The sequence below is a fragment of the Vipera berus genome (assembly GCF_964194415.1).
Source record: "Vipera berus genome assembly, chromosome: 5".
NCBI lineage: Eukaryota > Metazoa > Chordata > Lepidosauria > Squamata > Viperidae > Vipera > Vipera berus.
This window is the reverse complement of record NC_138207.1, coordinates 17,464,803-17,483,222: the sequence shown is the minus strand read 5'-3', so window position 1 is coordinate 17,483,222 and position 18,420 is coordinate 17,464,803. Positions and strand designations below refer to the sequence as shown.

At 38.8% G+C, this 18,420-nt stretch overlaps 1 protein-coding gene across 2 annotated transcripts in view; it reads left to right on the top strand.

The window, feature by feature from the left end:
* The window catches only part of PRKCI (protein kinase C iota), a 45,379-nt gene that overhangs the window by 18,365 nt on the left and 8,594 nt on the right, over positions 1-18,420 (top strand). For both annotated transcript variants that reach the window (XM_081328781.1, XM_081328782.1), the window contains 11 exons: positions 2,273-2,358; positions 5,801-5,941; positions 6,339-6,384; positions 8,777-8,835; positions 9,018-9,191; positions 10,433-10,530; positions 11,151-11,237; positions 12,189-12,324; positions 14,249-14,336; positions 16,566-16,691; positions 17,532-17,611. In XM_081328781.1, coding sequence (XP_081184907.1) covers positions 2,273-2,358; positions 5,801-5,941; positions 6,339-6,384; positions 8,777-8,835; positions 9,018-9,191; positions 10,433-10,530; positions 11,151-11,237; positions 12,189-12,324; positions 14,249-14,336; positions 16,566-16,691; positions 17,532-17,611 — 1,121 coding nt within the window. The remainder of the gene's footprint in view (positions 1-2,272; positions 2,359-5,800; positions 5,942-6,338; positions 6,385-8,776; positions 8,836-9,017; positions 9,192-10,432; positions 10,531-11,150; positions 11,238-12,188; positions 12,325-14,248; positions 14,337-16,565; positions 16,692-17,531; positions 17,612-18,420) is intronic.

Below are 18,420 nucleotides of genomic sequence, written 5' to 3'. Positions count from 1 at the left end.
AGGTGTTCAATGGGATTCAGATCTGGACTGATTGCTGGCCACTTCAGAATTCTCCAGCGCTTTCTTGCCATCCATTTCTGGGTGCTTTTTGACATATGTTTGGGGTCATTGTCCTGCTGGAAGACCCAAGATCTCGGACGCAAACCCAGCTTTCTGACACTGGGCTCTACAGTGCGACCCAAAATCCTTTGGTAATCCTCAGATTTCATGATGCCTTGCACACATTCAAGGCACCCAGTGCCAGAGGCAGCAAAACAACCCCAAAACATCATTGAACCTACACCATATTTCACTGTAGGTACTGTGTTGTTTTCTTTGTAGGCCTCATTTCGTTTTCGGTAAACAGTAGAATGATGTGCTTTACCAAAAAGCTCTATCTTGGTCTCATCTGTCCACAAGACGTTTTCCCAGAAGGATTTTAATTTTCTTTTAACTTCTGTATTATTGTATGTTGTTGTTAGCTGGCCTGAGTCCTTCGGGAGATAGGGCGGCATATAAGTCCCAATAATAAATAAATAAATAAATAATAAATTTTGGCTTGCTCAAGTACATTTTGGCAAACTGTAATCTTGCTTTTTTATGTCTCTGTGTCAGCAGTGGGGTCCTCCTGGGTCTCCTGCCATAGCGTTTCATTTCATTTAAATGTCGACGGATAGTTCACGCTGACACTGATGCTCCCTGAGCCTGCAGGACAGCTTACATTCCTTTGGAACTTGTTTGGGGCTGCTTATCCACCATCCAGACTATCCTGCGTTGCAACCTTTCATCAATTTTTCTCTTCTGTCCACGACCAGGGAGATTCGCTACAGTGCCATGGGTTGCAAACTTCTTGATAATGTTGCACACTGTGGACAAAGGCAAATCTAGATCTCTGGAGATGGACTTGTAACCTTGCGATTGTTGATATTTGTCCACAATTTTGGTTCTCAAGTCCTCAGACAGTTCTCTTCTCTTTCTGTTGTCCATGCTTAGTGTGGCACACACAGACACACAATGCAAAGACTAAGTGAACTTCTCTCCTTTTTATCTGCTTTCATGTGTGATTTTTATATTGCCCACACCTGTTACTTGCCCCAGGTGAGTTTAAAGGAGCATCACATGCTTGAAACAATCTTGTTTACCCACAATTTTGAAAGGGTGCCAATAATTTTGTCCAGCCCTTTTTTGGAGTTTTGTTTGACATTTATGTCCAATATGCTTTTTTCCCCTCCCTTTTTTGTTGTGCTCCAATACACACAAAGGGAATAAACCTGTGTATAGCAAACCATGTGTTCCTGCAATACTTTTCTGTGAGAAATACTTGATTTTCTGGAAAAATTTCTGGGGTGCCAACAATTTCAGCCATGACTGTATTTTCACGCTTTAGTACAGGGGTGTCAAGCTGCCGGCCCATGGGCCGGTTGTGTCACAACGAAACTGCACCTACCCCATTGCCAGCAATGGGGGAAAAGCTGCATGAGGCCTGTTATGCAACTACAGCATCTTCTGTACATGCCAGTGTTGTTATGTGGCTGGAGATTAGCTAATTTGGGGAGATGTTTCTCTTCGGGTAAATACCCCACTCTTAGTGTAAAATAGAATAATAATGGGGCAAGGATTTATCCTTATTTAACTTAGCTTCCAGTTGCAATGTTTCTGAGAGATACCATATTAAGTTACACTTTCCCATGAGATTGGTATTGTGACTTTGGGTTTCTGCAGTAAAGATTTTCCTAGATATTAGGTGGAAATCCTGCTTAAAAATGACAGAAGATAGTGTTCAAACCTGTTTTAGGTTATTGTTTTTGAATCGGAGGATTAAAGTATTAACTGATATATAGAATGTGTGGACCTGATCCAAAGCCTGCCTGTTTTTCTGTCAAGATAATCTCCTAAAATATTATCTCAGGGGTGGTTTAGAGGTGAAGACTCGTCTCCCACTTGGAAGGTTGAGAATTCAATCTTGGGCAGCAACAGACGTTTCTATAGCAGGGTGCAAAGAGAAAATATCTGCTGCAAACTCCATGTAAGCGTCAGGAAGGATATCCAGCCAGGAAAAGCTCAGCTTCATTCAGTTGTCCTAACTCCAGCCCAAATTATGAGATTTATGGGGTTATAAATAGAGGGGGAAAATTGTTCTCATTTACCTGACTTGTTCAGTCTTTGTGAAATCTATATATAAACGCTTGATTTGTGCAGTTTTTGAACAAGAGCTCAGCTTAATTACAAGATGGTGATGAAACGTACACTTTGTTATAATTACTAGTTTAATTTATTTATTTTTTCCCTTTAGAATCTATTTATCGTAGGGGTGCACGGAGATGGAGAAAGCTCTATTTTGCAAATGGTCATACGTTTCAAGCCAAGCGTTTTAACAGAGTGAGTGTTAATAAATTATTTCATTGCTGCCTTCACTTTTCACAATTGGACTTTGATCTTTTGTGGTGTCACATAACTATTTCTTTTTATTCAAGTACTGATGCTAAGAAAATAGGGTTTAAAAGCTTACGTTTACTTTATCAGCTTTTAACTCACAAATTATTTACATTCACTATAATACAACTTTATCAGTAAGACTTTCCTTTTGATAACCTTTCAATTTTCAACCAACGGCATTACTTCCAAATTATCCTTTGTCCTTAAAAGGGAAGAAATACCTTGCAAGTAGCCTACAGTTGTCCTTAGCAGCTATAAACCACAAAATGGGTGGGAAATTTTCTCAAGAGACCACATGAGAAACTGGAACTGGAGGACCGAATCAACAGACTGAACTTAATTCTGCTCAATATTATCACTTAATACAAAGCAGAAAATTATGCGGCTTTGATTAGCTGCTACTGGTAAGAATACATACCATGTCTTACATTTGATTTCTAATTTCCGGTTGATTTCAAGCAGGCTGGATAGGGACAGCCAAAGGATCAGATGTGGCCCAGAGGTGGTAAAATGCCCAGTTCTGTCATGAAGGATTGTGGCAACTGAAAACATACAATGCTTTGGAAGTATCAAACTGCTTCATGTAGAGTGATTGCATGTGGATTGCTTATTTGTTCATGCTGTTTGCTCCCGCCTTTGCAACACGAGCAATCAGATCAGGAAGCTTTTAGTAGTATTTTTTGCCAAATTTTTCGATACCATGGTTATCAATTCAATTAAAAAACAACAACACCATAATAGTCAACTGAACTTATAATTGAACATCATAAGCTGGGAAGTATAACTTCCTGCTTTGGAACATTATGACAAACTTTGGTTAATTGGAGATTTATTTATTTAAAATATTTACCTAGCTGCCCATCTTTTAACCAGTTCTGGGTGGCTCCCACTCAAAACTTAAACCAACATATAAAATCATATTAAAACTATAACACTAAACAGATTAAAACATTAAAAGTCAAACTTCTAATGTGCAATTATCCAATTCTATCCTCACTGGGGGAAAAGCCAGGTCTTCAAAGCTTTATGAAAGGCTCAGAGGATAGAGGCCTGCTGAACTTCAAGGGGCAGAGGGCTGCCGTGGAAAAGACATACTTCCTAGGTCCTGTAAAATAAAATCATATTAAAACTATAACACTAAACAGATTAAAACATTAAAAGTCAAACTTCTAATGTGCAATTATCCAATTCTATCCTCACTGGGGGAAAAGCCAGGTCTTCAAAGCTTTATGAAAGGCTCAGAGGATAGAGGCCTGCTGAACTTCAAGGGGCAGGGGCTGCCATGGAAAAGACATACTTCCTAGGTCCTGTAAAATGGCAGCATTTAAGGGAAGGGACCAGAAGCCTGCCCACTTTATCTGACTGGTAGGATAGGTAGATGCCCTTAGAAAGACGGCCGATAGCCTGGCCGTGTATCATCTAGGGTTTAAAGGTGATGACCAGGACCTTGAATTGTACCAGGAAAGAAACTGGAAGCCAGTGCATCTTGCAAAACAGAGGTAGCATATGGGCAAACCTAAGATCCCCATTACTGTGTGCCCTGCTGCATTTTGGATCAGTTGAAGTTCTAGGCAGGTTTATATAGAGAGCATTGCAGTAATCCAAAACTTTATCTTAAGAAGGACCTTTTTGGTTCAAACAAAAGAATTTTTCTAGCCTATCATCCTATTCTGAGAATATTCCATCCTCTAGTTCAGAGGTCCCCAACCTTTGGGGCACCAGGGACCAGTTCCGTGGAGAAAAGTTTTTCCACGGACTGGAGAGTGCATGGTTTTGTGTGCTGCCTGCATCCCACAGATGGGTCTGTGCTTGTTTGTGCAGACCGATTGCTGGCATGCTACGGACCAGTACTGGCCCACGGACCGGGGGTTGGGGACCCCTGCTCTAGTTGTGTATGAAAGCCCCAGAGCAGAGCATTAAACTCACACATTCAGAGAAATTGATATTGTGAGTCATAGTTTTTCCAAATGTAGAACGAGCGTCGTCATTTTAGTAAAGGTTATCAGTACTATTTTCCACCACTAGAAAGAAGAAGGATGGAAGGATACACACTCTTATCCTAAATATTTGCATTTTTAAAAATGTGATACAAACCTAGAAGTTAGAAAATTGACTCAGAGAAGAGATTGAAAGCCAGGGTTCCTTGGTAATCAGTTCAGTCTGTTAACCAGCAGAGAAAAGCCATGACTACATAAGGTGCAAAGATAAAGCAACTGTATTTCAGTCTTTTTTCTCAAGACAATATTGTGGGAAGTATTTTAAATTGCTGTCAGTTGCCAAATACACCGTTGGACATAATTGAAACTAGAGTGAAGTCTTGTGATCTCCCCAAGAAAAAGAAAGTGATATTGTTTTCCTTGTGCTAGCAATTTACAAGTCGAGAAATCTTGATTGGCCCTAGTTTTAAGTTTATGCCATCATTTGGGTTCTGCAGGATTTTTTGGAGTTGATGCAACACAGTGACACTGCTCTCAGTCTGGAAATTAAATTATGTAAACATATTTCTAAGCTATACTCTGATTCCCCCCCCCTTTTGTTTAGCATGATGTTAAAAACATAGTCATTGTGGTATGTAATTATAACAGTAATGAATGTGTAAATCTGACATTGTGGCTCAGTCAACAAACTGTCCTTTCTCATATTGTTAAAATAATCTAATATACTTTCTTATGACTAATTTTTCACCAACTATATACTGAGTATCCCAACGGTACTTTTCAAAAAGCAACTGGACTGAACTGAAGAAGGTTCTTGGATGAGAAGTGCAACATTTTCAAGGAAAAAACAAGATCCAGGTGCCTTTTGAAAAGCACCTTTGGGACAACTATGACCTGGATGATTGAGAATCTCCACAGACAATATACTGAGCACTAGTCAGGCTTGCTAATTTTTTTGCTATATTTATGCATCGGCTATTTGTTATTTGTTTTTTTCCATTTGCTCGTTCATTCACTTTATCCCCCTTTTTTTTGGAAGTGATTAATATTTTAAAACCCTACTGTTAACCCCAACTATAGGTTAGAATGCTGTATGAATATAATGTATTAAACGGTAGGCCTTACATTATAGTCAACCTTACATATAATGGGGGAACCTATTGATATTTTGACAAATGTTCAAAAATAAGAGAAAATAAGCGCTTGTAGAATTTAGGATGCTTAGCATAGCTATAGAATAAAAGGGGTGCTATAATCTGAAAAAAAACCTCAGAAAATTAAGTTGAACGAAACAATGCTTAGTGAAGAACAGATATTAGGAGTTATACGGTAGACTTTTGTCATGCTTGCTATGTAATATTTTACAAGTAAAGCAGAGAATAGGAATTAAATGCAATTCAAGATTGAGAGCTAATATCCAGATAACTATGTACTTTTTTCCCCCCTAGAGAGCTCATTGTGCCATCTGTACTGACCGAATATGGGGACTAGGACGCCAGGGATATAAATGCATCAATTGTAAACTTTTAGTTCATAAAAAATGTCATAAACTTGTCAGCATAGAATGTGGCCGTCATGCTTTACCACCAGTAAGTAAAATTCATAGTTGTACTTTTCTCAAATGTATGTGTGTTTTCATGTACAAATATAATTACAAATAACAGTACACTTCAGTAAGAATCGAGGCTTGAAATCTGATTTTTTTTGCCTGCCTACGAAAATCCCATTTGCTGATTTCTCCTACTCTATTAAAGCATTTTTATGCGCATTGAAATATTTGAATGAAGTCAGTATAGGGTTATTTTATTTTAACTAAACCATTTCTAATGAAGGCACCACACAGCTTGATTTCTTGCATGCTTTCAAGTTTGCTTGGAAAATAGTGAAATTTATCCCCAAATAAACGTAGAACCTCTTTCCAGAAATGGTAAGTGATTCAAAAATTATGATCTTACAATTTTCCTTTTATTTATATGTATTTTGTAGGAGCCTATGGATCATTCCTCAGTACATTCTGATAACATTGAACCAGGTAAGAACATTGCTCACTCTTCTCATATAAAAAAACGAAGTCAAAAATCTGCACAAGTATTTCTATGTTCACTAACATTTAATTATTTTATCTGAGAAGTTATTTTTTTTTTGCTTTATTGCTGATGTTTATGTATGTTTATATACAGGTACCTGAAAGGGAGTTTAAAATATAATTTGGAATAGAAATCTAATAAAATAATTTTAGAAAAAATAGCAAGAGGTTCTTGCCAGCCATTCTTCTACTTTCTAATTTGGTTCAACATGCTTTACAGCTCCCGGTTAATTCTAAAAGGTGTCCTCACAGTCACAGAAAACCAAATAAAATTATTGATTTATTTATACAATACACTTATAAAGGCTGCCCACTCGATATACGTGATTCTGGGGGGCTAACAATTAAAACAGAATAAAAAGAGAATAAAAACATAAATATCGTAGCACAGTATGAAATAACAGCCAAGATCTGTCACAATGTTTCTCCATCAATATAACCAAGAAGCATGTTCACTCACACTTTCTGGTTCTAGGCTTGAGAGCAAAGCCAGCCTTTTAATGTCTTGCAACAGGCTAGCAGGTTGGGGTAAGGCTGATCTCAGAGGAGAGGGATGTTGCACAGGGCAGGCACCACAACTCTTCCTCTTCGTGAGATGACAGGATCCAGAACACACTTCTCCTGAATCTAAAAGATTGGGTAGACAATACAATATTGGAGAAAGATGGTCTCATAAATAACACCAGCTCCAAGCCATGAAGGAATTAAAGGTAACCACCAATACCTTTAATTGCAACCAGAAACATACAGGTAGTCTTCAACTTCATACAAGAATTGTCCAAAATTATGACGCAATGGTTAGATTGCAGTATTGCAGACTAACTCTGCCCAAAGCCAGGAGTTCGATCTTTACTGGTCAAGGTAAACAGCCTTCCAGCCTTCTGAGGTTGGTAAAATGAGAATCCAGATTGCTGAGGGCAATATACTGACATCTGTAAACTGGTCAGAGAGCGTTGCAAAGCACCATGGAGAATATATTAAGTCTAAGTGCTGTTGCTATTGCTTATGGAAGCCGTGGGAAAGTTGCACCCATAAAACACTTCCAGCCATTGCAAAAAAATGCACCATCACTCCTGCAGTCACATGATCGTGGTCTCAGTGCTTGGCAACCTGTTTGCCCTTATGACCAGTTGGCAAACGCCCCATGATCATGGGATCTCCATTTGCCATCTTCTCTACTGGACTACCCAGAAAGTAACGAGAAAACTGACACGGAAAGTTGCAAGCTGTTGCCCATTTGCCAAGAGGACTCCCTCTTATCTCTGGGAGCTGTCTGAAAGAGCTGCCTCCTGAGGGGAGCTGAACTCCTTTGGTGGAGTGCAGAAATAGAGCCAAAGTCCTGAAGATTTTGGCAACGTTCCTGCACCCAGCCAAAGGTGTTCCCTTCCGTGCGTCAACAAGAGCTGAACTCCTTCAACAGGCAGCTCTTGCAGCCAGCCCCTAGCCATAAAAGTGAGCAATGAATCCAAGCAGAGAGCGGATATAGTCAGCGTGGCAAGGAAACAATTGTGGAATGCCCCAAGCTGGTGGGGGGAGGCCCAGTATAGGCCACCTACGAGTATCTCTTCCTTCAGGAGGCTGAAAATCCATCCTGGATGTCTCCCCCTGCCTCTATGGCACTTTGTGCTTTTATTTATTTATTTATTTTTATTTTAATTCCATTTATATCCCGCCCTTCTCCGAAGACTCAGGGCGGCTTACAAGCTTAGCATTAGCCTTCATTCTATGTATATGCCTGCTTATTAGGGCTTTCACACACACCCCCAAGTGGCATTATTACAAAGTCAGCTTAATTGCCCCCAACAATCTGGGTCCTCATTTTACCTACCTCGGAAGGATGGAAGGCTGAGTCAACCTTGAGCGTGGTGGGATGCGAACCTGCAATAATAATTTACTTAGAACTTCTCTTAATGACCTGTGTGATTGTTTAACAACCACAGTTGATAGTGCCAGAACTGCAGTCTTAGAATAAAGCAATTCTGGGCAGTCATGTGACATTTTGTTTAATGATCGCTTTGCTCAACAATAGGAATTATTGGCGCGACTGTGGTCATAAATCAAGGGCTACCAGTACCTGCAGCTATTGCAGCTTCAGGGTATAGGTGTCACAGGTGCTGAGTGACTAGTACGTATAGGTCCCTCCACCATTGCATTTTCCAGTTGTTGAATCTTCTGAATACTCTTTAAAAGGCAGCCCCATGTAGAGCTAACTGCATCAATCCAGTCCAATTATCCAGTTTGACACGAACCTTTAAAAATATTTTAAATATTTTTTAATTTTTAAAAAAATATTTACATTTATCTGGAAATATGAGGTTTTTTTTCCTTTTCCTTTTAGTGATTCCATATCATCCTTCAAGTCAGGAAAGCTTAGACCATGTTGGTGAAGAAAAGGAGGTATTCTCATTCTTTTGTACTAAAATTGTTGATGCCTTACTAAGGCCAAATGTGAAAATGCCTTTAATTGGCAGCGCTACTTCCTGAGGTTACTTTATCACAAATTGGTAGTATTGCTGTTGGCTGTAAGAATGATCTAGCTTTGCATCCTCACCGATTAAAGGACTCTCTCTACTTTACAGGCAAAGAGTAGAGAAAGTGGCAAAGTATCTTCCAGTCTAGGTCTCCAAGATTTTGATCTACTTCGTGTTATAGGGAGAGGAAGTTACGCAAAAGTACTTTTAGTTCGATTAAAGAAGACAGAGCGCATTTATGCCATGAAAGTTGTGAAAAAAGAATTGGTTAATGATGATGAGGTGAGCGATACTTACACTGTTTTAATTTTTACATGCTGCCTTATCTCTTTGGTGGTTTTATTTTCTGCCTTACCTGCTGAAATTGTTCTATGACTGAGGTCCAATCTACTCTAGTAGAGTACCCTCTCTTTCTTGAATGGACTGTTTCGTAGTGCCTTATGCCACTTCAGGGAGCTGCTGTACTCTTTGGAGTAGGAGATTGTTTATCCAATGACTGTTCGACTCACAACACTTATTTTGGATAAGCCTGCGAGATGTTTAATGAAGCTGCCAGTAGATTAGACAGTTAATAATTTCTTGAGATTTATGACCAGCTTTTGTTTCTTTTAGAGCTTTACTTCTGAACTCCTATTACGCATAACTACTTTTTCCATTAACAAAAATGCTGGAAATGTTGTAAACACAGCTGAATTTTTACAGGAAGAGCACTTAAAGCCAGAAATCTTGGAACATTTTAAGTGTTGTTTCTTTACATTTTTTTTACCTATTCAGCCTGAATTTACCCAATAATACATAAACTTATTTGCAAATCTCAAATCATTGTGGAGTTTCAAGAGATCTGATTGCATACGATGATGGAATGCAGTGGATGTAAGGACTGGGAATGTAAGATTATCATAAGAAAGGCTGAGCGCCAAAGAATTGAAGCCTTTGAACTATGGTGCTGGAGAAGACTCCTGCGAGTCCCTTGGACTGCGAGGAGATCAAACCGGTCAGTCTTAGAGGAGATCAACCCTGACTGCTCTTTAGAAGGCCAGATCCTGAAGTTGAAACTCAAATACTTTGGCCACCTAATGAGAAGGAAGGACTCACTGGAGAAGAGCTTAATGGTGGGAAAGATTGAGGGCAAGAGAAGAAGGGGGCGACAGAGAATGAGGTGGCTGGATGGAGTCACTGAAGCAGTAGGCGTGAGCCTAAATGGACTCCAGAAAATGGTAGAGGACAGGAAAGCCTGGAGGAATGTTGTCCATGGGGTCGCGATGGGTCGGACACGACTTCGCAACTAACAACAACAAGAAGATTATCATGAATTTGCACTGATTTGTAATGTTGGAAACTTAGAGTCTTCTCCAGCACCATTCTTTAGCGCTTGGCCTTTCTTATAGTCCAACTTTCACAGCCATACATTGCAACTGGGAAAAAGATATCACTGCTTTGTTCCTGCTTGATAGCTAGCAGGTTGATTGGCATTTCCCAGAAAATATTTGAAAGACAAGTATTCTGTGTAATTTTGTTAACAGGATATTGACTGGGTTCAAACAGAAAAGCATGTCTTTGAGCAAGCATCAAATCATCCTTTCCTTGTTGGTCTTCACTCGTGTTTCCAGACAGAAAGCAGGTAAATTATGCAGTAAGATTTTTTTGCATATATTTTTCTATTCTTTTTATAAGGTTATTTATATTTTTTAAAAAAATAAAATAATGCTTTCATCTTTTAAAAATAATTACATCATTACTTATTTGCAAAAATGATTTTTAGAAGAAAGATAAACAAGGAATCATCTACAGAATTAAGAATATTATCACATAAAGCAACATTCATAGAGTTTAAGCAACGTACATGGAGAGATGAGAATAAGTGTTTCACAAAAGACGATAGCCTTAAAAAGTAGGACGAAATCTAAATTATGAAAAAATATTTGACTGTAGTCTTATACAAGCCTTATACAAGGATAATTTGAGGAGAATTCTAAATAGGGTTGAGTTTGGTTTTACATAATAATATTTGGAAATTTCAGCTACAGATCTACAGTATGTAATCAGACTATATAAAATGGTTTTGAGTGTGGAAAAACAGATCAAGGAGCGATGATGTGAACAAAATAATGTAATAGTAAATAACCCTTTGAAAATATGTGGAACAGATGCAACTCTTGATAGGGTGAGAAAACCTGGTAAGAATGATGATAACTGGGTATGTAAGAGTTATCCATTACATAATCTCTCTTTGTGATTTAGGCTATTTTTTGTTATCGAATATGTGAATGGAGGGGATCTCATGTTTCACATGCAGCGACAAAGGAAATTGCCAGAAGAGCATGCCAGGTGTGTACTTCTTTGTTGTGAATTTTGCAGACCAGCTAGGAGTTAAAGAGAAAACAAAAGTATTTGCGTGCAACATATTGTTTTTTTCCCCTCTGGGTATCAGCATGTTTTCTTTGTCTGCTTTTTGTAGGAGTTGAACGGCTCTAATTCCAGCATCGACTCTTCTGTTTATTCTTTCCAGCTTGGCTGAGAAAAGGAGAACAATCTCTTTCTCTCTCTCTCCCAGTTACATATTCATTTTTCCCCCTCCAGATTAGTTTTCCTTGCCTTTCCAAGGATATGCTTTTAAATTTGTCAAGAGCCACAGATTGGTTTCTCCAGACCCAGTGGATTCAGTTCTGCCTCAAAGAGCTTCCAAAACTGTTAAAGCATTGATAGTAAACTACTTAACTTTTTTTGTCACTCAAAGCCAAAAAAAGTAACAATTACAGTTAATGTGGAATTAACAATAATTACCACTGCTACTGCTCTGTGCAATTATTGGTGCTCAACTAAAACAGGGTGGCGTCTGGCTGGTCCTAGTAATTATACCCATCTTCTTCCAGCTTCCTCAGATAACGACACATAAAAAGCAAAACCTTAAAAAAACAGCAAGATGCGCTGTAGAAGTAAGCTATAGAAGAGGCTTAGAAGTGAGACGGTTAGTAAGGATTAAATCCAACTAAGCACAAAGCTGATCTGACATGAAACAGGAAATTTATTGTGGTTTTAAACAATATTGAGATAGAAAGCAAATGTTTACCTTGCCCTGTTTCTGATTCAAAATATTCCATGGAGCTTCCCCATCTGATAGCTTGTTCAGGAGCGATGCGATGCCATGTTCTAATAAAAAAGCACAGTGAGAGAAAATAATAAGTGCTTTCATTTGTCTGGGAAAAATGACTTTGTAGGTGAGGCAGGGATCTATCCAGATTTTTCGAAGTGTATTTTTAAATACTGATTTCATTTTAGGTTTTACTCTGCAGAAATCAGTTTAGCTTTAAACTATCTTCATGAACGAGGAATAATTTATAGAGACTTGAAACTGGACAATGTATTGCTGGATTCTGAGGGACATATCAAGTTGACTGACTATGGCATGTGCAAGGTGAGAAGCAAAATCTTTACAGGTTGAAATCTGAACATTTCTTGGTAAATGCTTTTTGATCAGAAATTGCTAATTTTGAAAGCTTAAAAATCATTAAAATGCATTAAAACCTTGGTTTTCTGGATCTTCATTTAGTGGGGTAGACGACAAAATTTTCCTGAGGACTTGCCCCTTAACATTTTTACTGGTTGATGATAGTTGACATAATTTAGGTATTTTATATCACTTACGCAATGCTTTATTTATATTAATTTATGCCTTTTGTATCGATGAAGTAAAAATGTCAACACTGGACAACACATTTTTTCAAAGGTTTTGCTTCCTGAAAACTTGGTGATTATAATAGATACCCTTCAAACTGAACACAAATATATTTCAGAATAACTGTATCAGTAGGAATCTTGAGAAATATGAAATTAACTTTTAATGACTATAATGCATTTAATTGCATAGTAATTCTGACATGTTGCATGTTCAATAGGGCTAACACAGACATGTCAAACACAAGGCCCGGGGGCCGGATCCGGCCCGTGAAGTGGTTTCATGTGGCCCATGAAGCCATCCTGGAAACAGTGAGGGAATGGCCCCCCACTGCCTTGGCCCTGGCCCAGAGACCCTCCTTCTGCCAGAGACCCTCAGATCTGTCCCACTCCTGCCCAGGCCCCCATAGGCACCCTTGATGCGAACGATGTAGAGCTGGCCACTCCCACCCAGTAGGCCATATGCACTAGCCACGCCCACCCAGTAGGCCACACCCACCCTGGCCATACCCACCCGGCCCCCTGAGAGCAACCGCAATGCTGATGTGGCCCTCAATGAAATTGAGTTTGACACCCCTGGGCTAACATGTTTTGCTGCTGATTTTCTTTTGTACTTGGTGTCCAATGCAGCTGAGTGCAGTGTCCAATAATAGTCAGCTGATATTGATGGATTCCAGTTGCCCTGATACTGTTTTTCCATTGTGGCAATGATTTTTCATCATGTTTGTCATTGACTACCTAGAATTTCAAGAAAGAAGTACAATTGTGAATGTAGAAAACGAATCTTCAGTGACATATTGCACTTCATGGTCTTGTAATGCTATAAGAAGTTTGTCAACCAGCTGAATGTAGTTTGGTGCTAGAGGCAAAAATATATTTATTAGGTCAACAAGTGGTTCACATGCCACATTTTTCTGTCTTGAAACCAAATTCTTTTTGAATGGCCATTTCTTTTTAGTATATTGCAATTTTAGATCTCCGCAGATATTCCAGTTGTACAGTAGATGTTCTTCAAAAACAGCTCCATTTTTCCGTATGTTTTATGTGTGTGTAGTAAGCAACAGGTTCTGAAGAGCATTGCCATTGTGTAAAAACAAAAGATTTCTGTAAAATGGTATGTGATAGACTAAATTACAGATTATTTTCATGATCAGCAATTCAAAATCCATAAGTTTCACCCAAAAGTGTTCAGGAAGCAAAATCTTTGTTGTTCAGTGTTATGTTAGTCACATCTAATATGGCAGATAGATATATTTGGTTTGAACTGACACTTCTTTGCCCCAAAGGATTGGTTCAGGTCATGATTTATTTTATTAGCAGACTACAGGTATCTTGATTAAACTATTGCATTCTCAGGTTATTCATAAACAATATCAAATAAATACTCATATGCTGAAAGAAATATAAGTTTATTCCAGTCTGGTTATTCCAATTTAAAATGATGAAAGTGTCCATACTGGGCAAAGAGGAAATTAATTACAGATCATTAGGACATTTGTCAGCATGACTTACATTTTTGTTTACAAAAAAGCAACCAGAATGTCTATATCCTAAGTCTTGGCCTTGCTAGAAAGTAAGTGGTTTTTATATTCCTAAGATGAAATTGAAACAGAAAACGTATTTGAACTGTATAAGACACTTTTTCCTTGTTTCTATTTTAAAAGGAAGGATTAAGACCTGGAGACACCACCAGCACTTTCTGTGGCACTCCTAATTATATTGCTCCTGAAATTTTACGTGGAGAAGATTATGGTAACTTTTACTATTTTGTAAAACGTGTAGTTAATATCCTAAACAAGCAATGCTTCAACCAAGCAAGTGTTGTGCTTTCCACGATCAGTCAGTGCCATTCACTTTAGAGACTATCTCTGAATTTTAATCTTGCCATCAAAGAATACAATATACTTTTCAGAGAAATATGTTTTGATTCTGCTTTTATTTATCAGTTACATTTATATCTCACTTTTATACTAGGAGCTCAAAGCAACATACACGGCTCCTATTTTTTCTTTATAGTACTCTTGTAAGATGGTTTCAGCTGATTCTACTAAATATTGTGGAATCTTTTGTAGCTTGTACTTACTAATTTAATTTTTAAAATCAATCATGTTCTAATTTGATCTTGCTTTTTTTGGATTCCGAGATATTTGTGTTATGACATCATCTGTAATCCATATGGTCAGAGTTTTATTAAGTTGTATTTATAAATAAATTTGCTTAAACTACAAGGCATCAAACCATGTGCTGCATTCCGGGTTTATTGAACATGCTGAGCCAACATTCACTGTCTTTTTTGGGAAAAGTAATGAAATACTAGGATGAGCAGCTCCTTTGAATAGACTGTCTAATCATTACAAGGATAGGCAGTATAGTTCCTCCCCTGTAAAAGTGGAATCAACTTTTCATGATAAAGATCTACGGAAGTGAATTGTGGCTCAATCAGTTGTCAATTCTAATGAAGCCGAAAGGTATACTAAACAGCTCGGTACATAGTCAGGGGGATAGTGTTCATATGAGAAATCTACAGCATTGTGATTTGGGATTGCTTGGCTGCCTCCAGATCTAGAAGTTTCTGGTCATTTATGCAACAGTTCATTCTCAGTTGTACCACTATATTTTATAGGATAGTCGTATACATCTGTGAGCTGAAACTTAAATAAACGTGGCTCATTTCACAAAGAAGGTGAAAGCTGGTTGTGTTCAATAGTCAGGACGCAGGACTGTTTTGTATAGCATTTCTTTAACCAAAATCTCTGTATCTGTTAATGGAGCTTAAATGAAGCTGTGGTCAATTATACCACATACAGGATTCTTCTGGATAATTCTAAGGAATTCACATGCTTTCTACTATCATTGTAAGCCTTTATGCTCTAAAACTTTATTACATTATGCAAAGAGAAGCATATTTGGCCTTTTATTGAATTCAACTAAACTCAGTTTAGGAACAAAAAAAATAACCAGTGCATGAATTAGCAGAGTGCATGAATTAACACAGTGTGTGTTAGGCTAGGTTAAAATAAAGTCAGTAGTCAGATTCAGTTTTATTGGGAAATCCAGCAGTTGTTTTACTGTCACTTAATCATTCCTTGGACTGCAAGGCGATCAAACCGGTCAGTCCTAGAGGAGATCAACCCTGACTGCTCTTTAGAAGGCCAGATCCTGAAGTTGAAACTCAAATACTTTGGCCACCAAATGAGAAGGAAGGACTCACTGGAGAAGAGCCTAATGCTGGGAACGATTGAGGGCAATAGAAGAAGGGGGCGACAGAGAATGAGGTGGCTGGATGGAGTCACTGAAGCAGTAGGCGTGAGCTTAAATGGACTTCAGAAGATGGTAGAGGACAGGAAGGCCTGGAGGAACGTTGCCCATGGGGTCGTGATGGGTTGGACATGACTTCACAGCTAACAACAACAATCATTGTCTAATCAGACATTTGATTGAGTCATAATATAGTTTATTTGGGAAAGCTATGTGAGCCCAGAGCTGCATTTGTTAACCTAAATGTAACATGTTCTATAGCCCCAGTTTATGACTTTCATGAAGTAACATGTAGGCCTAGTTGTCAATATAGATATTTTTTTTTGCTATATTGTACTATTTCAGTCTATAGGCAAGAGAAAAACACCATTTAAAAAATGTTTTGTGTATATAAAATGTTAGTCTAGCTTTGTTTATAAGAACACTGGCTAAAATATCCGCTGCCCATGATTTTACATTTTATGATTTTACATTTTATGGGGATTATCTTCTGTTAAAACAGAATCGGCTTTGCTCAGAATTTGTGAGAGAATCAAAAAAACAGGTGGATGAGTTTAGAAAACTTTAGAATTTCTTAACATGTATGTTACTTCAACTTCTTTGTGATCAGGTCTAAGCTCTTAATTTAGCTATATTTATTGCATTATCATAATTTTTTAAAAATAAATATTTTGATTGGATCATGCTTCTTAACGTGTTACACTGTCTTCTTCTAAATCTTAGGTTTTAGTGTAGACTGGTGGGCTTTAGGTGTCCTGATGTTTGAAATGATGGCAGGAAGATCTCCCTTTGATATTGTTGGAAGTTCGGATAATCCTGATCAAAACACAGAAGATTACCTCTTCCAAGGTTAGTTAACTCTAAGTGTGTAGTAGTCAATGAAGAAAAAACACCTACATGGTAAAACTGAAGAGTGTAGCACAGGGGTGTCAAACTCAATTTCATTGAGGGCCGCATCAGCATTGCGGTTGCCCTCAGGGGGCCGGGTGGGTGTGGCTTGGGTGGGCGTGGCCTACTGGGTAGACGTGGCTAGAGTGTGTATGGCCTACTGGGTGGGCATGGCCAGCTCTACATCGTTCACATCAAGGGTGCCTATGGGGGCCTGGGCAGGAGTGGGACAGATCTGAGGATCTCTGGCAGAAGGAGGGTCTCTGGGCCAGGGCCAAGGCAGTGGGGGGCCGTCCCCTCACTGTTGCCAGGATGGCTTCACGGGCCGCATGAAACCACTTCGCGGGCCGGATCTGGCCCCCGGGCCTTGTGTTTGACATGTCTGGTGTAGCAGATCTTGCCTCTCGATTTTCGTTTCCATTCATGTTTGCTGAAAATATATCTTTAATTACATAATATACTTAAAGCACGATAGGAGATGTAAGTAAATTATTTGTTGCTGGGGAAAAAAACTGTATTGCATGGATAGAAATTAATAATTAACAAAAAGATGTTGTGTGGCATTAAAAACTTGTTTGGTTTAGCAGAATAAATAGATAGGAAAGATTACACTACTGTCTCTTTGAGAGAAGGCAGTGGAAACCCCCTTTCATATTCTTGCTGAAAAAAATCCCTACAAGTTGTGCCCATGACGTCACCAGAAATTATACTCAGTTTGAAGGGCACTTGGTCTGCAGTCCCCAGACACATGTTGAGATTGCTAATTTATGAATTTTCAGTGCCCCTAATTATTTCTTCTAGTTATTCTGGAGAAGCAAATCCGTATCCCACGGTCCCTCTCTGTGAAGGCAGCAAGTGTTCTAAAAAGCTTTTTAAACAAGGTGAGAGTTTGTGCCATATATAGTTTGGAATGTACATCTTGCAGTTACAATGTTGTGAAAGAAGTCTTTAGAATGATCGAAGCCATTTTGTTACGAGATCTGCTTAAAAGTATTTGCCCAGAGTTTTCATTTTATTTTAGTCTGGGTTTGCGTGCAGGCAAAACTCAGTGGTGGAATCTGCTCCCAGTTCAAGTGTACGTAAAACTTTAGCTTTAGTTCTTTTTCTGGCTGCTTAGAGCCCAGCTGAGGATGATGCTTGAGTTTGCGTGAGTGATTTTTTGTTTAATGGTGTCAAGTAGAACAGGGCTTTTCAATCTCTTCACCCATTGTACCACTTTTAGGATATGGCAATATCCGAGTACCACCAGTCGCCTAGCTCCAGCCATCTCTCGATTAGGCTTGTGCGGTGCTACCACCGGTTCAGCTCATTCCCCTCCCCCGCTACCACTTTTCTAGGATTGTCGCATACCACCTGCCAGGTGCCAATGTACCACAGGTGGTACCCGTACCACTGGTTGAAAAGCCCTGAAGTAGAAAGCTTGCTTCGTCTGCATGCTGTTGCCAAAGGAAGAAATTTCTCTTTGATCTTAGTTTTTAATTATTTCTCTAGGTAAGGAATCAATTAGAGAGGCCTCCATAACCATTTTGATAGCATCACCTATTTCTTGGTGCAGGAGAAATACAGTATTTTAGAGAAGAGATCTCAGCACTATCGCAGATCAAGTGGGAATGGCTAGTCAGTGTATACAGGTAGACTTATGGGATGGAGGTTCAAGGTCTCTGGGTACTTGTACAGTTTCCTAAATTGA